General features: G+C 36.3%; 3 protein-coding genes and 1 pseudogene across 3 annotated transcripts; 2 read left to right on the top strand and 2 right to left on the bottom strand.

The window, feature by feature from the left end:
- The first annotated feature begins 750 nt into the window (after positions 1-750).
- LOC21401926 (cytochrome P450 71A1) lies at positions 751-2,510 on the top strand. The gene is made up of 2 exons (XM_010104650.1): positions 751-1,689; positions 1,899-2,510. The coding sequence occupies exons 1-2, from the start codon at positions 751-753 to the stop codon at positions 2,508-2,510; spliced, it is 1,551 nt and encodes a 516-aa protein (XP_010102952.1).
- Positions 2,511-6,950: 4,440 nt separating this feature from the next.
- Positions 6,951-11,278, top strand: LOC21401925 (quinolinate synthase, chloroplastic). The gene is made up of 7 exons (XM_010104649.2): positions 6,951-7,779; positions 8,435-8,719; positions 9,032-9,250; positions 9,388-9,567; positions 9,766-10,269; positions 10,560-10,721; positions 10,808-11,278. The coding sequence occupies exons 1-7, from the start codon at positions 7,021-7,023 to the stop codon at positions 10,871-10,873; spliced, it is 2,175 nt and encodes a 724-aa protein (XP_010102951.1). The 5' UTR covers positions 6,951-7,020; the 3' UTR covers positions 10,874-11,278.
- Positions 11,279-14,783: 3,505 nt separating this feature from the next.
- On the bottom strand, positions 14,784-16,574 carry LOC21401924 (cytochrome P450 71A1). The gene is made up of 3 exons (XM_010104648.1): positions 16,513-16,574; positions 15,580-16,387; positions 14,784-15,401 (listed from the first exon to the last, which is right to left on the bottom strand). The coding sequence occupies exons 1-3, from the start codon at positions 16,572-16,574 to the stop codon at positions 14,784-14,786; spliced, it is 1,488 nt and encodes a 495-aa protein (XP_010102950.1).
- A 2,487-nt stretch (positions 16,575-19,061) lies between these two features.
- LOC21401923 overlaps positions 19,062-19,805 on the bottom strand; it is a 2,680-nt pseudogene continuing 1,936 nt past the window's right edge.

Below are 19,805 nucleotides of genomic sequence, written 5' to 3'. Positions count from 1 at the left end.
AGTTATTATTTTAATAATATATTATATTATATACCATAATTATATAATATATTATATAATAATAGTTTTTTATTATATTAAATATAATCAAATATATATTATATTTTAATTATATAACTATAATATAGTTGTAATTTGTAACTATCTATAACAATTTAATCTCATAATTTACTAAACACTATTACACTGATTTTGGAATTAACACAACTATTATAATTATAGTTTAATAAATACTCAACTGCTTTTTATAACAGTTACTTTTTCTTTCAGCACAACTAAAAGTAATTTTTTTTAAGATCTATAGAAATACCAAACTAAACCTAAATCCGGCTCGAAACCTTGACTCTCAAATCTCAATAGTAGAGTGTATTCACAGGCGTTTAGAAAATGAAATCTTTCGTATTTTAAACTTGCACATCCATTGACACAAGCCCACATGCATAGAAGTGACAATATATTATCCTTAAATTAAGCTGAAAGTTCCCTATTTTTCTCGCTTTGCAGGCACGAATGATAACATCTTATCTTTATTAATATTTAAAAGCACCTGAATGCGTAATTATTTTGGTTACTTTATATATATATATATATATTGTTATTTTAAATTTTTAAGCATTCGGATTCCAAGAAAATTATATTTTTATTTCGTTCGACTTGACTTTATGAGTTGGTTTCCAAGAAGCATATATCATCATATGAATGTCTACCAAAGCACTTGAAATTTGCTAATCCCTTCAATCTGGAGAGATTATGGAGGCATTGAAAATTTTGCTTATGTTCAAAGAATGGGGGCAAGAACTCCAAGATTCTCCAACTTTGTTCAATCCCATCATATTTTCTCTTCTTCTCATCTTCTTCTCCTTTTGTGTGTTTAAGCTCATTAGAGGTCAAAAGCTCAATCTTCCTCCATCTCCTACAAGGTTGCCAATTATCGGAAATCTTCACCAACTAGGCAAAGACCTTCACCGATCTCTCCGAGATCTCTCCGAGAAGCATGGCCCTATAATGCTAGTACATTTTTGCAATGTGCCTACACTTGTAGTTTCCTCTGAAGAGGTATCAAGAGAGATCCTGAACAATTCTGTTTTCCAAAACCGTCCGCAATTCAAGGCCGCCAACACTCTCTTCTACGAATCAACCGATGTAGCATTTTGTAAATACGGCGAGTACTGGAGAGAAACGAAGAAGATCTGCGTTCTTGAACTCTTTAGCGCGAAAAGAGTGCAGGCTTTTCGGCATGTGAGGGAAGAAGAAGCTGCAGAGATGATAGAGAATGTTCGCCGGCATTGTTGCCAAGATGGTGCCTTTGTTGATCTAAGCGAGATGTTTGTCAACATAGCAAACAACATAGTTTCAAGATCTGCGCTTGGTCAGAAGTACGCGAGGGTCGACGGCAGTGAGAGTTTCGGAGATTTAGCGAGGAAGGCAATGGAACTCATTGGAGCATTTAACTTTGAAGACTTTGTTCCTTACTTGGGATGGCTTGATGTTCTTACAGGACTCAATGCAAGAATCAAAAGAACAGCCAAAGCATTTCATGGTCTGCTCGATCAAGTAATTGAAGAACATCAGCAGAGAATGGGTGACCAATCTGAAGAGAAAGATCTTGTGGACATTCTTCTCCATCTTCAGAAAGATGGCCAGCTTGACATCAATCTCACTCGAGATAACCTTAAAGCAATTCTACTGGTACCCTTTATTCTCTTTATCTCTTTTACAAACACTTAAATAGATGTTGAGAATTCTTTGGGACGTTATGGAAATAGGACTCCGTTATGTTCTGTCTATTTTGCCTACTTATTAATTTTGATGTAAGTTTAATCAGATTTAATGTTCAGAAACATGTGCGGCCGGTAATGATATTTGATACTAATTAGACTTATTTTTCTTTATTGAAGGATATGTTTATAGGTGGAACGGATAACAATGCATCAGTCATGGAATGGGCAATGGCAGAGCTTATGAAGAATCCAAATATGATGAAGAAAGTCCAAGAAGAGGTGAGAAGAGTTGTGGGGAACAAATCAAAGATAGATGAGGCTGACATTGATCAAATGGGGTTCTTGAAATGTGTTGTGAAAGAGACATTAAGATTACATACTCCTGTGGTGATCACTAGGGAGACAATTGTTGGTACTAAGTTGGAAGGCTATGACATTCCTCCCAAGACAAGGGTTCTGATCAATAATTGGGCTATTCAAAGGGACCCCAAATTATGGGAGAGGTCAGAGGAGTTTGTACCGAAGAGATTCGCGAACAACGCGGTTGATTTCAAAGGACAGCACAGCCAATTCACCCCGTTTGGCGCTGGTCGCCGGGGGTGTCCCGGGATCATGTTTGCAATGGCGGAAATGGAATATGTGTTGGCTAATCTGCTTTGCTGGTTTGACTGGAAGTTGCCTCCTGGCCAAACTGTGGAGGAATTTGACATGAGTGATAGTTTCGGGCTGGTCATTCGCAGGAAAGTTCCTCTTCGTCTTGTGCCGATAATTCATTCTTTTTCATCTTGAGCGTTAATCTTGTCGGAATTTATCTTAATGTTGTCTATGTTTTTCTAGTTGTTGCTTATCACTAAATGTTGCCTCTTTCCATTGTCAGTTATAAAGAATAAAAACTGAAAATCCGTTTGCGTAAACTTAGCATCATTCCACTAGAAACTCAAAATACATCTCCAAATTTACGTGATCATAATTAGTCATGTTTTAAGTTATATAACAAGTTCTAGTTCTGTTCGTTCAGAATATAATTACCCACATTTTTAATTTTTCTTTTTTTTTTCTTTTTTTATTTGTGACGTTAGAAGTACTTGCCAAGTTCCAAGCAGATTGTTAATCACTATTCACTAATTCTTTAAGTAATTTTTTTATGTGTAAAAAATGCATTAAGTCCTGAAAATGTGCTATTCTCAGTTCCTTCATTAGCCTTAGTGACATATATAATATTCAGTCCAGCAGAAGTAAACGAGAAAGAAAATGGTAAAACTGATAAATCAGATCGTATTTTTCCATGAGTACATGCTAATAAGACACACTTCATTGAATTGCGTGGCATGTTACTCTCTAATTAAACCCTAATATAATTCATCAACAAGTGGCATGATGAAAAAGCTATTCAGCCGTGGGTGAGGATATCCCTATGCTTTTAGGGCATTTGTCTTTCGTGAGAGACATTGGATATTGACGAAATTATAGAAAGTAATATTGGTGTGAATAGAAGATGAAGGCGAAGGTGATGGAGAGGCACATGGAGACTAAAAGGTAGACATCTTCCGAGAAAATTAAAAAAAAAAAAAAAAAAAAAAAAGCTAAGCTACGACAGATAATATTTTGCTTTCTTAGAATACATCTTTTCCAAAGGTAAAGAACCAAAAAAAAAAAAAAAAGAGGCTTCAGAATTCTTTGAATAGTCTTCAAAGAGGAATAGTGGAGGTACATGCAAATATTAAAAAAAGGGTGAAGATACAAGGATATAGACGAAAATAGTTATTTGATTAAATTAGTCAAAAGTCCAAAAGAGAAAAATCATACATGATCAAGTGCTTGATTTTTTTAATGATCAGCAATCATCTTCTTTACGACAATGTCAAAGCAAATGTTAATGATGGCTGAAAAAATATATATCAAAATCTTTGCCACCATCCCTGTGTAATTTTTCTTTTCTCCAAAACCATAATTGCAGCAGCAAAATCAGCCATTAAAGGAAAACGACAGACTAGGCAAAGTAAATGCTGGGAGACAAAAAAGAGCTCATTAATCCTAGATTGTGCCAAAAAGATATTCTTCAGCATGTTATATTCATATCATTGGATTTAAACAGTTCATTTGTCCATCATTACTTTTGGACCTTTGAACCATTTTGACCACAAAGGACTAGGGGGGGTGAAAAGTATATTAATAAAAAGATCATAGGAATGTCTTCGGCAGTCGCAACATTCTGCATACTATTTTTAATTTTCTATGCTAACATTAAATTTCATTTTGTTCAAGTGTGACATAACTTTATATGTCTTTTTTATATTTTTAAGGGAAAATTCATTCCAAAGTTGTAATATTACATACTTAATAATAGTGATCACCAACTACGAGGGATTTCAACCATGCACATTAATTGGATCCTCAATGAAGACGGATGAAGCGTAGGGGCCAACACAAGTGTCGAGACTCAACGGAAAAAAACCCGCTCAGTACAAACAAAATCGAACGCGATTAAAACTCGTTACAAAAAACCCCTATAATTGATGGATAAAACTAATCGACCAAAATCAAACCCCGGATACTGGAGACAGAAGCGACGTGACCTAAAAATAATTCTTGTCGTAAACGAGTATACATACTGTCAACAAACAACTCATACGGGTGTGACACACAAAAAAAATTGAAATGTGAGGAGACCATCTCCATTATTATAATACATAAACATAACGAAACAACACCTTTATTAAAATTAATAAAATACTAAAAAAAACTATAAATGACCTAAGCCAAATGAGAAGAAAAGTGGGCAACAAGTCAACCACTATAGTATTTGAGCAAAGTCACTGTAGAAAAATCGCAACTATTGGCGACGAAAACAAAACGAAAGCAACCTAAATGAGGTCTCGACACTAGAAATTCGTCGGAAACCTCATGCTCCTCACACCGGTAGAATCCGCCATGCCTCCACTTCCAACACCAGTCGCCCCTAAGACACCCATCGCCCCTCCCTTGAACCATATCGACGAGGGGGCTGAGACCCTAGAGTAAAGACGCCACCATACTCCAACTCACCAGAGCTACAGCACCATCGCTCATGGACCACGCATGTCAACAGCCAATCGTAGACCCGTATGACCTTAACTATTGTCTTAAGGGTTGAGAGTTCGGCGACCAGCCATTGGTGGTGCCAAACTCCAGCACTAGGAAAGGGATCTCAAACTCGAAATTTGGCCGCACCTCTTGAGAAAGAGAGAGAGTTGAAAGGTGAGAGAGAGAGTATGTCTTTTTATATTTAGTTACAGAAATACTGTACATAACGTTAGTGATAACGTCAGGGCCATGTTATTCAAAGAAACTATTCCAATTTTGGTCCCTAGGGATTAGGAGAGGCGAACCCATATCTATGTCAACCTCCACCAACTGTCTACACTTTCTATGTGCTAGTGGAAGACCGCAGCCATAACTTTTCTACGCTTCTTGGGAGTCTAACAAGAAACAAGAAAGTTCGTGGACCACTTGATCCGTTTCTAATTTTCTATGACTATGACAATGTATAGGAATGACAAATGAACTTTTCTTCTTCCATCCACCTTTAAACCTCACTTTGTCATTATGTGCCGGTCACTATCGTCGATTAAAATTTTTTCAGTGAATAAAAGTTTGGAGAAGGGCCAAATTATGCTATTAATTCTCAGTGAATATTTTTCAGTGAATGAAATATTCAAGAATTTGAATCAAAACTCAAATTATGATTCAAATACACTTTTCAAAAGGACCTTTAAGCTTACTTATGAGTAAATCCAATACTATTGGGATACTTTCTTGGTGTTTCATAGACCACAAATTGCACTATGAGCCACCACAATATTATTCCAACGAGCATATATGCATTCACTCCTTTTTTTCCCACGCAACAACAAAATTTTAAAAGTTTCTGGTGGAAATGATTTGGGTGGTCAAAGAGAGCATAAAATCATTGCACACAATAAGAAAGTGACAATTGTGTGTATAAGGGACACCGTTTTTCTTTTCTTTTTGTTGGTATTGGTTTAAAAGTGGTCATCCTTTATTGTGGCTTTCTGGATTCTTATAAGCCAAATACAAGTGGGGAAATTGGCTTATAGAAAAGGGCCATATTCTCTCCCTCTTGGAACTTTCTTGTTCTTTTCGGATCCTTTCTCATCAAGTACACGTGTGGTGACAAAAGCTTTGCAAGGGGTTCCAATCACCTTCTCAACTCTCTATTTGTGTTCTTATTAATATCCCCCCAAAAAAAAAAAAAAAAAAAAAAAAAAACTACTCTGTTCGTGTTCTTCACAGTTCATATATACTGGCCTTTGTTGTCGCTTAGCCAAACTTGAACTCACGTTATACTAATTATTCATTGGGGAATTCACTACTTTCTTCAACCTTTTTTTCCTTTGTTCTGTGTTACTAAAATTGTTCATAAGAAAGCTTGATAATATACACAATCTCAAAAGAACAAAACCGGCTTAACAAATACATAATATAAACAAATATTACATGTGATTGTATAACTACGTGCCATTTGGTGTAAAAATATTATGAATGTTGACCTTAAAACTAAAAAATAAAAACTTATATTATAAATATACGTATTAAATAAGTCTATTTTAATTATTATACAATTCCACAATAATTTTAATACATAATTTATTAAACACTTAAAATTATACTTCTCGTATTCACTAACAGTTTTTGATATATATATATATATATATATATATATATAAACTTATCAAAAATCTACTTGCTTCCAAATATTGTTAACCGCACAGCAATATGATATTGATCCCCCGAGTATGCGAGCATCATACGATTGATTATATTGAGTCTTAAACGTACGGCCACATATAAAACAAGCAGCATAATCCGTGGTGCAATTTGTAACGTTTTGAAGTTTAAGGTCGACAAGAAACATACAATAGTTGGGCGGAAAGTGAAATTAACTTTTTGTTTTTTTTTTTCTCTCTCTTCAAAGAAGATGGGGCTTCCTTGGCGATGCACAACAACGGGCCCATCATCTAGTATGCATATTTTTCCGAAACTTAAGGAGTAAATAATTTTGCATTAAGAGTACTATATATTGAATGCGCGCCGAGTTTTGGTTTCCTCTGTCTCTTCCTTCCTTCCCTCCTCTCCACTCTTCTCATTCATTTAACCCTTCTCCTTTGCACTCTCTCTCTCTCCGTATTCCTTCTCTCTCTAGACTCTCACTCCTCTCCCCCTCTCTCTCTCTCTCTCTACAACCTTCTCTCTCTAGACTCTCACTCCTCTCCCTCTCTCTCTCTCTACAACCTCTCCCATGGATTCCTCCTTCGCAACCATCGCCGTTAGAGCCACCTCCTCCTCTTTCTCCTCTTCCTCCTCACCTTTCTTCTCCGTCTCCCCGAATCTTGACGCCAGCCCTAAACCGCCATATCTTTTCAAGCTCCAATCCCCTAAATTCCGCATCTTCAGAACCCTCAAATGCGTTCAGAGTTTCAACACCCCGCCGCCGCCGCCGTCGTCGTTCTCGTGCTCGGCGGTGACCTTCTCTCCGTCGCAGACCGCCGAGCTGGCGCTTCATAAGCTCCGCCGCCTCGCCGCGGAGTTCCGCGCCCTTCCGGAGCCGATCGAGCGGGTCGAGCAGCTGCTGCACTCCGCCAGCCTCCTGCCGCCGCTCGCCGGATCGGCCCGGGTCGACTCGAACCGAGTCATGGGGTGTACGGCCCAGGTGTGGCTGGAGGCGAGCCTGGGCGGCGATGGACGGATGAGGTTCGCCACCGACAGCGACTCCGAGATCACCAGGGGGTTCTGCTACTGCTTGGTCTCGGCGCTCGACGGGGCGTCGCCAGAGGAGGTTCTGGAGGTGAAGACCGAAGATTTGGGGGATCTGAACGTGGGGATTCCTGGTGGTCAGAGGTCTAGAGTCAATACTTGGCATAACGTTTTGATCAACATGCAGAAAAAGACTCGAGCTTTGGTTGCTGAGAGAGAAGGGAAGGCTCCGATTGATCTGTTCCCTTCGCTGGTCGTCGCCGCCGATGGGATTTCCGCTAAAGGGAGCTACGCCGAAGCTCAGGTGGGGTTTTTGTTGTCGTTTTTGTGTTCTTATTTGGGTTGCTCTGTTTTTGCTTTTTAAATGTAGTAGTGAGAAACCTGTCTAATTTTGAATACAACTGCGTGAAAATGTAGTAGGATTAAGGTTTGCTGTCGCTATGAGAAACATGGATTTATTATGGGTTGTTGATCTTGGTGTGCTTAAGTAATATTGGTGAAATGTATGGATTTTTGGATGTATCATGCAGCCCAATTTTCAGCCACGGGATGATAAAAAGAGAGGATCGTAGCTATCGAAGGGAAAGTTGTCCGCTTTTAACTAAAATAGTTTTCAACAGCTCGTGTCGTTTTTCATCGTTGTTAAAACTTGCCAAAAAATGGGATGTACCATAGATTCTTCCACTAATATTTGTGTACCATTGGTTGAGCAGCTAGGTGGGTTGGTAATTGGTAGGCCCTAGAAGTCTAAGAAGTCTTTGGAAAATGGTGTCTTTAGTTATATCATTCTAGTATGTGGACAATACGCTACACGGCATAATATACTTTATGTTAACTTGGAATGCCGCCTTATTAGAGAGAAGAAAAGGAAAAAACTGATGATTGTTTCGATTACTGCTTCTTATATTAAGTTGGTGCAGTGTTTTTAAAATCGAGAGTTTCATTGATTTTAATTGCAGGCGAGGTTTTTATTTCCTGATGAGATTAAGGTTCAAGCACTGGTCAACCTGTTAAAAGAGAAGAAAATTGGGGTGGTTGCACATTTCTACATGGACCCTGAAGTTCAAGGCGTGCTAACTGCTGCACAGAAGCAGTGGCCTCACATCCATATATCTGATTCGCTGGTAATGGCAGATTCGGCTGTGAAGATGGCGAAGGCTGGATGCAAATTCATCACGGTTTTGGGTGTCGACTTCATGTCTGAAAATGTTCGTGCAATTCTCGATCAGGCTGGTTTTCCGGAGGTACGCCTTTTGAGTTGGTCACGTCTTGTCATTTAAATATGGACACTAGGAAATTGTGGAATGAGGTTTGTTGAGCAGATCACATGTTACTCTAGTTTCTTAGTGTTTAACATCGTAGTTTTGTTGGAGAGCATGGGAGTGGTCCTATGAGATGAGTGAGGTTTGGTAATGCTGGTCTAGTTGCATATGGGCAAACTTATGGTCACTAGTGGACAAGGAAAATGGGAAAAAAAGGAAATGGTATTGTTTATCAATATCGGTGCTACACCATAGGTCATAATTCTGTTTCTTTCTATGTTTGTTTGTGTTCAGGTTGGTGTGTACAGGATGTCAAATGAACGTATTGGTTGTTCTTTGGCAGATGCTGCTGCCACCCCTTCTTACATGAGTTATCTTGAAGCGGCTTCTAATGCGCCTCCTTCGTTGCATGTTGTCTATATAAATACTGCACTAGAGACAAAAGCATTTGCTCACGAGCTTGTGCCAACAATAACCTGTACTTCTTCAAATGTCGTGCAAACCATATTACAGGTTCGTGGTGCTCTGAGGCACGAGCTTCTCATTCACGTTTTATATTTTGTATTTCTCCAAATAATCAGTTGAGTGATTTGCGATACCCAATTTTTCTTATTTTACTCTAGCTAATGCCAAGCATTTTGCTTCCTCAGGCTTTTGCACAAGTTCCAGATTTACACGTATGGTACGGGCCTGATTCATACATGGGTGCAAATATTGTGGAATTGTTCCAGCAGATGACTAAGATGGCTGATGACGAAATTGCTGAGATACACCCAGAACACAATAGGGACTCCATAAAATCATTGCTACCTCGCCTGCATTATTACGAGGTATTTTTACTTCATCTTTTGGTAAATCCATGACGTCTTTGAGCACGTAGTTTTGACCGTGACTTAACCAACTCTCTATCACTTGGCAAGAACAAAAAAGAAAAAAGGAAGCACCTTTTTGTCTCCGTTTATTCATAGTCTCTGTTACTATATTGTTCCCATTGTTTCATTTACTGATCATATGGTATCCTTGTATAGGACGGAACGTGCATAGTACATCACCTGTTTGGACATGAAGTTGTGGAGAAGATAAATGAAATGTACTCGGACGCCTTCTTAACTGCTCATTTTGAGGTCCCTGGGGAAATGTTTTCTTTGGCAATGGAAGCAAAGAGAAGAGGAATGGGGGTAGTAGGTTCTACCCAAAACATACTAGATTTCATAAAACAAAGGGTTCAAGCGGCTTTAGATAGAAATGTCAAGGACCACCTCCAATTTGTGTTAGGAACAGAATCAGGAATGGTGACTTCAATTGTTGCAGCAGTTCGTGGTCTGCTAAATTCATCTCAAAGTGGAGATAAAGTTAAGGTAGAGATTGTGTTTCCGGTTTCATCAGACTCAATGACGAAAACATCATCAAGTTCATCCGCAGACCTCAAATCGATCAAAATGGGTGATGTCATACTACCTGTGATACCTGGAGTTGCTAGTGGGGAAGGATGCTCTATTCACGGTGGCTGCGCATCTTGTCCATACATGAAGGTTAGCACATTATATCTCTCTCTTTCTTTTTAGGCGATTTGCGGTGATACTTTATAAACTAAATACATACACATATATTGTACGTGTGAATTTGGAGGTGTGCATCCAAGAACACAGACATGATAACTTTACAACTACAACTAGAAATTGGCAAAGATGTTCATGACATGAGAATTAAGGATGAAACAATGTAGGCAAAAGTTTGGCTTGTATGGGATCTCAGTGAAGCCATAATCGCCTTGAGTTCATGTTTGAATTTTGTAACTGACAAGTTTTTCTACAATCTGCAGATGAATTCTCTCACTTCCCTCCTAAAAGTTTGCGACCATCTTCCTGATGAGACAAACAGCCTTAGCCCATATGAGGCTCAGCGATTCAAATTTCAAACCCCGAATGGAAAATTGGTCGCAGACGTTGGGTGTGAACCAATCTTGCATATGAGACACTTTCAGGTTACTTTCTCTCTCCCAAATCACTTCCTCAGCTTATTAGGTTCTTAAGTTTCTAGATTCACTGATCTTCTTGAGTTCTTTCGCAGGCCGCTAAAAAACTGCCAGAGAAGCTAGTTACTGACATCCTCCAACCACACAGCAATAGAAGATAATTGTTATTGAGTTGAACTTTGAAGCAAACTTGCTCAGAAACGACACTGATAATGGCTTGCTAATATTTAGACAAGCCGTCAAGTCAAGCACACATTCCAAAATCTGAAAGAGGCCGTCTTCTATGGCGGCTTTGGCTTCCCAGAGATTTTGTTGTCGCAAGTTTTGTCGAATAAAAGCCTTCTCAAGTTCTATTTAATTTCATTAGTGATTATACCTGAAAGTCTTCAGATATATAGTGATGGAATGAAACGAGATATCAAAAGATCTTGTTCCATCTGTATAGATATCTAATATATAGTGCAAGTCTTATTGAATGACTGAGGCGCCCAGTTGGGGCAATACTAATGACTGTATTTGTTGATTCTATGCCGTACCAGAATAAAAGGACGTTTTATGGTGTATCATGCTATGGTTGGCACAAAAAAAAAAAAGGAAAAAGAAAAAAAGGAAGTAATTTACATAATAGTTTATCCTTAAATCTCTAAGTTTTTCATAATATTATGATTTGTTTATTTTTTTTATATTAATTATTCACGGTTCCATTTTTAAATTTTTGTACATTGATCATTATTATAAAGTTACAATCTTTGTTGTTATGATCTCAATTCATATTATACACAAATATCAATATGGATATGCCGATATGCGACGAGGTTCTGTTTCGAACCGTTTCATCCATACGAGATTCTGCATAGTTAATCATTTTAACATAGTTTTGAGTAGATCTTGCGTTAAAAACATGCGATAATAATGAATAAGTACTTCAACATTAAGTTCTACAAAAATAAGAAAGATAAGTGGAAAATGATACGAGTATTTTGTATTGGATGGTTTCTTCCCTTTTTCTTTTTTTTTTTTCGCATGAATTTTTAGCATAGTTTAGTGAAAGTGTAACGATGAAGGAAAAAAGCAATTAGTAAGAGTAATATTTGGAAGAAAATATTGAAAAAAATAGAGAATTTACCCTTAAAAGTGTGTGACTAAAAATTTTTACTTCTTATTTTTAATAAATATCCTTTATCAGTATAATTATTTAATTAAAAAAATTATGAATCAAGAGTATTTTCCCTTAAGGCCAGGCCAGGTTCACGGTCTAATTAATAATAAGAACTAAAATTGAAGAAACACTCGAAAAAGTGCTGAATAATCCCGTGCTGATTGGCTTACCAGAAGAGTCAACAATGTGAGGCTGATTTTACGCGAGCTCATTAACAGAAAACAGCTGTCGGTTTGTTTAGAAGTGTCAAATCTTGTAATGCCGGCAAAACTTTAAGGCTATAGCTCATGTTTCGTTCAAGGAGAAAAGTGAGAAGAAGGTGGATGGATTTAGGAGAAAAATAAAAAGTATGTTTTTTAGGCAAGAAATAGGAGGGAGGGAAATTAGAAGAAAAAATAGTATAAATGGGAGCTATCATATTTTATTTTTCCATGGAGAACTTTGGAGGGGAAAGTATAAATGGAAGTTAATTCGAGTTGAGATGTGATGTTGTGTGAGAGTTTTTTATTGTAGTAAAAAAAAAATGTGACTATTTTTGAGAGCTTTTTACTGTAGCAAAACTCGAATTCTAAACTCGAATCAACGAAAAGAACAGGGCCTAAACTTGAAACAATTTATTTAAAGTTTTATTTTATTTTATTTAGTTTAATTAATTAATTGAAATCCTCTTTATTTATATTTTCATTTAACAATATTAGTAACTCATTGATTAAACTCAATCCTCTGCAGATACGATTCTTGTTTATCCATTATACTCACCATGATCTTATCTTAATAAGGTTTTTGAATTTGATATATCGTGAAAACCCATCAATGGAGTATAAATAAATAAGACTAAACTTAACTAGAGCTTAAATAAATAAATACCATAAAAAAGATAGAGAAAAAAGTATTTTAAATTGTTTTCTCGCTTCACGCTCATTATTTAAAGCGAATAGTGCTTAATTAGTGAGATTCTCACATAAGAAGGTTGTGAGCGTGCAAAAAAATTAAGTTTAAATAAATAAGATTAGGCTTAAACTAGAACTTAAATAAATAAATACCATAGTCAAAGACAGAGAAACTAGTGTTTCAGCTTGTTTTTTCACTTCACCTTATTATTTAAAGCAAATCGTGCTTAATTAGTGAGATACTCACATAAAAAGGCTGGAAATGTGCAAAACAAATTGAGTTTAAATAAATACGGCTAAGTTTTATTAGAGTTTAAATAATAACCATAGTAAAAAAAAAAAAAAAAAAAAAAACTTTAGTAGTGAATTTACAGTTCAAAAGCAAACAGAAATACTAGCCTTGCGTTGAACCAAGTTTCTTTTGCTTAGTGAGAAAATCGTTTGCATTTTGAAATAGATGGCAAGGACAACAAAGAATGAGAAGACGAAGGATACCCCATCTATATCTTTACACCTTACAAGAAGAGTCTAAATATCTTGAGTGTAATCTAGTGTAATCGTTCTAATAACTAAAAATTCTATATCACAATGAAAATTGATGGCGAATCACAAATTTACCATCTGGAAAATCCAACAAACCCATTAAAGTTTAGGGTTACCCAATCAAATGAAAACTTCAAACTTACCACCTGGCCACGAAGTTCGGAATCTCCACCCAGGGTCTGTCCCCATCCAAGATGTCAAAACCCGAGTCGGCGTCAGGCAGAAGCGAAGAGCCGGCGGATTTCCGGTGGAGTTGGAGCTGATGGCGCTCATTTTTGAACAAGCCAGACCAAATCCCTAGCCTAAATCCCAAACTTCATTCCTTTTAGGTTTCTCGTTAAAAATGGCTACCACAGGGGAGGATAAAATGACGCCCACTAACCTCATTAGTAGGTCACGTGAGGCGCACATGGGTAAATATTTCTCAAAATCTAACGCCGTCTTTAATTGAACCATAATTACAAACAATTTTAGGTCCCGTTCATTTGAGTTGAGATGTGATTTTATGTGAGAGTTTTTTACTGTAGTAAAAAAGTTAAATGTAACTGTTTCTGAGAGCTTTTTATTATAATAAAACTTGAATTCTAAACTCGAATCGGTGAAATGAACGAGACATTTATATCTTAGGACACGCTTGTTAAGAAAAAAAAATACCTTTTTTTCGTGGAGACCATTAACGAACAGTTGGATGGATAAAAACAGCTAATTTAGGACAATTTAGTAGATCAAAGAATTACTAGAGACATTTTAAAAGTAACGGACCTAAATTAAATTATTTTTTTTTTCAGTTTTGGAAACTAAAAATAAGTCTAAGGGCTTGTTCTTTTGAGTGAAAAACTCAAAAAAAGATAACTCGAGTTATAACTTTATTCGAGTTCATGTTTTTTTAAGTTTAAACTCGAGTTTAGGACTAAAACTCGAGTTCAAGTTTTCCCTTTAACTCGAGTTTAGAAACTCGAACTCAAATTAACGAATAATATTTTTTCTATTCTTAAAAATGCTATAATTTTTTCGTTTTAATTCTGATTGAGATGATTTTTTTTATGCGTTGACAATAAAAAGACGAATAAAACACGACCCATATACTCTATTAAAATTTTTCATCAACATTGAGTTTTTATTAAAATGCTATCTAAATACAAATTCAAGTTTTGACTCACTCAAACACAAACTCAAAAAGATTCTTATCTCAAATCATAACTCAAATGTACATAACCAAACACAAACTCAAGTTACAAGTTCAACTCAAGTTATAATTCAAATTCAACTCAAGAATTATACTCAAGTTAACTCTAAAAGAACGAGCCCTTAGTTACCCGGAAAATAATTTCTAAAAACGAAGCACTCTAGTTTCATTTTAATTTATTGACAACTTATAGAGATACAGAGGATGCATATTTTACACCAACAGCACAGCGCACCAAGAGGACAACGCAACATACATAGGCAGTACATAGAATATTTCCTCAAAAGAAATTATCAAGGGGTGTAGGATACTGGTATAAGTTTAAGAGGAACTTTCCTCTGAACGGTAAGACCATAAACTTCACTCATGTCCAAATCTTGTGGCGATGAATTAGCATCAGACAACTTCCAATCAAAATGGTATAGAAGGTTGGCAAGGATATATTCGGTGCTGGCAAGCCCGAATGCGGAGCCGGGGCATCCCCTTCTTCCAAGACCAAATGGGATATATTGGAAATCTTGCCATACTTTGAAATCAACTGGGTTATTCTCGAACCTCTCGGGAATAAACTCCTCCGGTTTTTCCCACAAACTCGGGTTCCTTTGGATCGCCCACGCATTGACGAAAACCGTCGATTTTGAAGGAATTTTGTAGCCGGCAATGTCAACGGCCTCAGAAGTTTCTCGGGCTATCAGAAGAGCAAGAGGAGGATGTAGTCTTAGATTTTCTTTGATGACACATGTTAAGTACTGCATTTGATGTATCTCATTCATGTCAATCTTTGGTTTATTTCCCCACACTCTTCTAACTTCTTCTTGAGCTTTCTTCATCACTCCCGGATTTCGCACGAGCTCTGCCATTAACCATTCGAGTGTCGTCGAAGTAGTATCACTTGCACCAACGAACAAGTCCTGCAATCATTCATACAAATTAATCATGCATGCATATAAAGTTTGAAATTAAAAAACCATGTATTAACATTTGCGCGTTAGCGTTAATTTCATGTCTAACTCGTTCAAATTCTTAAAATGAAAAAAAGAAAATTTGTATGTGTATGCGTGATTAGAGAGAGAGAAGGGAGAGAGAAACCATCATGAATCCTTTTATGTTGTCTTGAGTGAGCGGAAAATCGAGCGTCTTATCCTTTTGAAGTCCGAGAAGAATATCCACAAAGTCTTTCGAATCAGTGTCCCGGTGAACTGCCTTACGTTCTTCAAGAACCTTATCAAAGAAAGTGTCGAATTCTCTAAAACTCTTGTTCAAACGACCCATAAACCCTCGAAGAACATCGATCCACCAAAGTTTAGGGAAGAAATCCCCCACGCTAAAGGCCATAAAATCTATCATCACCCTTCTTGTTAGATCTCCAAAACTACTCTCCCCATTTTTTTCCTCAAATTTCTGTCCAAGAATACATCTAGACACTACATTGTTGGAGGTTCCAGTAACCATGTCGGTTACATTTACGGAATCACCACGACTAGAAGCTTTGCGTATGCGCTCAACTAATAAAGCTGTCTCTTCTTCCCTCACAAAGTGTAATTGTTGCACTCTCTTAAGGCTAAGAAGCTCAAGAGCATGAAGTTTCCGAGACTGTCTCCAATGCTCACCGTATGGAGCAAAGCCTAAGTCTTTGCATCCGTAACAAAAGATGTTGGCTGCGGTGGTTTTAGGTCGATTTGAGAAGGCGATATCGTGTTTCTTGACAATTTCTTCTGCCATTTCGGGAGATGAAACGACTAGAGTTGGCACTTGGCCCAAATGCAAGAGCATAAGAGGGCCATACTTGTCGGAGAGTGCTCGGAGAGAGCGGTGCACTTGGGTACCGAGCTGGTGAAGGTTCCCGATTATCGGTAACCCAGGTGGTGACGGTGGAAAGTTGGATTTTGCACGTGATCTAATTTTTCGTATGAACAAAACGAAAGGTAGGATGAAAATAGAGAAAAGGAACAAGGGGTGCGAGGTTTTGGTCAAGTTTATTACTTGGGAGTACCAAAAAGACATTTTATTGATTTCACTTACGCTTTCTTCTTCCTAGTGGCTATAAGAAAATATGAGTTGAAGTTTCCATTCTTATAAGACATGTTTGCTTTCATATACTCTTTAAAAAACTTGTTCCATATCTGTAGTTGGGTAATTTGTCGTTAATATTTAATGACCTCTTGCCCGTTATATTAGGATTCTTTAACTGGTTCTCGGAACAGGACGATGATTTCCATAATCAACTATGTGCAATATTGATTTATAACGACAAATTTATAAAGATACCTTTGATATTGGTTTAAAATTATTGTTGTGGTCGTACGTTCTTTTCAGCGAGAAAAACAAGTAAATTATTCTCGATGTTAATTATAAATTAATTCTAGCCCTCGATCTTTACGAATTATATGCTATAGACATACATTTCGGCCTGATTATAAAACACAAAATAAAGTTATATGTGTACGTGTCAACTCTTAACTCTGATCCTCACGAATTATACTTAATAGACGTTTCGATGAGAAGAACAAAGAATTCTGGATATTATCGACTCTAGATTCTTCACGCTATTCTGTTCACTAAAAAAAGGAGCCTCAATCCTCACGAATCGGATGTATGCTTGTAAAACTACACATGTTATATACATGCATTAACTATGTCTAATCTTCCCACTCGATAAAATTGAAAAAAATATTATAAGAATTTTTTTTTTGAAAATAAAAAAAATTATTGTAATATTTTTTTCAATTTTATATTATAAGAATAATTACAAGAGGTAAATATCGGCAAGACAGTCAAAGTGGCTGACATCAAAATTACAACCTAAAGAAAACACACTACCACCACCCAAAAATGGAAGAACCTAAAGAATATAAAAATAAGAAAAATAAAAAAATAACGAAAGATGAAAAAACAACCGGATTAATGAAAAAGTCTACCCTCTTATTTCTGAAGAATAACTGATGCTAGCGCTCTGATACTAATTGTTGGGAATATAAATGAAATTCTAATTCCCCTTTAGGATCTAATTTATATAAAAAAATAAAATGGACACCAAGAATTTTATCTCGTGAAAAACCTTTTAATTTAAAAGGGAAAAAACGACAGCAATAACTTTCACTATAACAAGGGAGAAAGAGAAAAATAAGTAAAGACTTGAGATGAATTAAAATTAATAGGCCAATGGTTTACATAAGTTAATAAATAGGCCAAATTATTATTATTTTTTTCCATAACTTGTCTGGTTATGAACCATAACTTGACAAGTTATTGTTCATAATTCACAGTTTTTGTCCATAACTTGTCTGGCTATGAACCATAACTTGACAAGTTTGTCCATAACTTATCTGGTTATGAACCATAACTTGATAAATTACGGCATATTAATTTCTATAACTAAAAATTGGCCTATATACTTTCTTAAGCTTTTCATATGGGTCTATTTTCTACTATTTTTGAAATAACAATAGTATGTATACAACAATCTCTCAAGTTTTAGCAATAACTTGAGGAATACTCTCAACAAAAACTTCTCTCACACTCACAAGTGTGGCAATCTCACTATTTTCCCTCACATTCACAAGTGTGGTAATCTACCCAAACTCTTTACGAGGAAAATACTTTTGTAGGCACACAAAAAAACTCTCTCTCAGCGGCTCTCTCTATTCTTTGCCACTGGAATGCTTGAAATGAACTAAGGAGGAGGGGGCCATTTATATTGAACCCCTCTCACCTTTTCCGTGTGAGCCAGCTGCGAAAAACAACTGGCTTTCCTCATTTGTTAGCACCGAACCTTTAGAGGACGTTTGGTTGAAGAATTCAAACCATGTGATTCGAACCATTTTCAATTTACGTGAATTTTTTGTGAGAAAAAATACTATAGCGAACTATAAATCATGATTCGAATCAGGAAACGAATCCCTCCACCAAACATCCCCTATTTTAGATCACGAGGCACCATTCGGTGCCTTTTTCTTTTTCTTTAAAAACTGTGGGCTCGGCTCACATGGGTGAAAAATCGTTGGTGGCATTTTCTTTTTTCTTCCAAAAGTGTGGGCTCCGCCCAAATCGGTTGAAAAGTCATCACATTCGAAAGTAATATGTTCCCCCTTTTGTAACAAATTTAAAGGTACGTGGATTTTTTTTTTTCCTCAAACAACAAATTTTGAGACCAGATTGTCATCTATTAAATTTTATTATTTTTGCAACAAATTTAAAGGCGTGCTATCTCTCTGGTTTTTTTTTTCGACGTTTGATTCATGGATTAGAATCATGTGAGTAGAATTATTTTTGATTTACATGTATTTTTTGTGAAAGAAAACACTGTAACGAACAATGAATCATGATTCAAATCATGGTTTGAATCCTCCAACCAAACATCCCATAAGTCTTAGAACTAAGTTATCGCCTACTAAATAATTCAGAGACCTTTACCTTATTAAGGATTTATTTAGTGATAATAACACAATTTATTAAAAACAAAACATGGAGAGAGTATACTGAGGCAGAATAGATCACCAATTTCATCTGAATTTATTGGCAGAAGGAGATGAAAAGGTATACACATCATCTGCACTTGATCATATGCTCGATCAAGGAAAATACGGTATTGGTACAAGACGAAGATGAACTTTCTTATAAACAGTAAGTCCATAAACCTCACTCATGTCCAATTCCTCCGGCAAAATTCCACCGTCTTCCGTCGATAACTTCCATTCAAACCAATACAAAAGATTGGCAATCAAATATTCAGTACTAGTAATTCCAAATGTCAAGCCTGGACATCCCCTTCTTCCAAAACCAAACGGAATAAATTCAAAGTCCAGTCCTTTAAAATCAAGAGTGCTGTTTTGGAATCTCTCGGGTATGAAGTCCTCGGGTTGGTCCAATGAACTCGGATGCCTTTGGATCGCCCATGCATTGATCAACACTTTTTATGTTTGTAGGAATTCATGATAGCCTCCAAGCTCAACAATCGCGGTTGTTTCTCGAGGCAGTAGAAGATGAAGTGGTGGATGTAGCCTTATAGGGTGCGTTTGGAATTGGTTCCAAAATGATTTTGTTTTCTATATGAAAATAGAAATGAAAACATTTTCATTTTGAAATTATTTCTGAAATGCGTTTGGTAATTTTATTCAGAGATTGATTTCAATTTTAAAAAAAACTGAAACTGCGTTTGGTAGTTTAATTTTTGAAAACATGTAATAACATATTAAATAATAATATATTAAATAAATAATATTATTAAATATATTAAATAATAATATATTAAATAAATAATATTATTAAATATATTAAATAATAATATATTAAATAAATAATATTATTAAATATAT

Source organism: Morus notabilis, unplaced genomic scaffold (genome assembly GCF_000414095.1).
Source record: "Morus notabilis unplaced genomic scaffold, ASM41409v2 Scaffold333, whole genome shotgun sequence".
Taxonomy (NCBI): domain Eukaryota; kingdom Viridiplantae; phylum Streptophyta; class Magnoliopsida; order Rosales; family Moraceae; genus Morus; species Morus notabilis.
The sequence above is the reverse complement of the archived record's forward strand: the minus strand, read 5'-3'. Positions and strand labels throughout refer to the sequence as shown.

Bases quoted from the DNA above. Each gene is read 5' to 3' on its own strand.
- LOC21401926 (XM_010104650.1), top strand. From the start codon at position 751: ATGGAGGCATTGAAAATTTTGCTTATGTTCAAAGAATGGGGGCAAGAA. The intron at 1,690-1,898 runs GTACCCTTTATT...TCTTTATTGAAG, and splicing joins ACCTTAAAGCAATTCTACTG to GATATGTTTATAGGTGGAAC.
- LOC21401925 (XM_010104649.2), top strand. From the start codon at position 7,021: ATGGATTCCTCCTTCGCAACCATCGCCGTTAGAGCCACCTCCTCCTCT. The intron at 8,720-9,031 runs GTACGCCTTTTG...GTTTGTGTTCAG, and splicing joins ATCAGGCTGGTTTTCCGGAG to GTTGGTGTGTACAGGATGTC. The intron at 10,270-10,559 runs GTTAGCACATTA...TACAATCTGCAG, and splicing joins CATCTTGTCCATACATGAAG to ATGAATTCTCTCACTTCCCT.
- LOC21401924 (XM_010104648.1), bottom strand. From the start codon at position 16,574: ATGTCTTATAAGAATGGAAACTTCAACTCATATTTTCTTATAGCCACT. The intron at 16,388-16,512 runs GTAAGTGAAATC...ACGAAAAATTAG, and splicing joins GCCACTAGGAAGAAGAAAGC to ATCACGTGCAAAATCCAACT. The intron at 15,402-15,579 runs GTTTCTCTCTCC...GAATGATTGCAG, and splicing joins ACATAAAAGGATTCATGATG to GACTTGTTCGTTGGTGCAAG.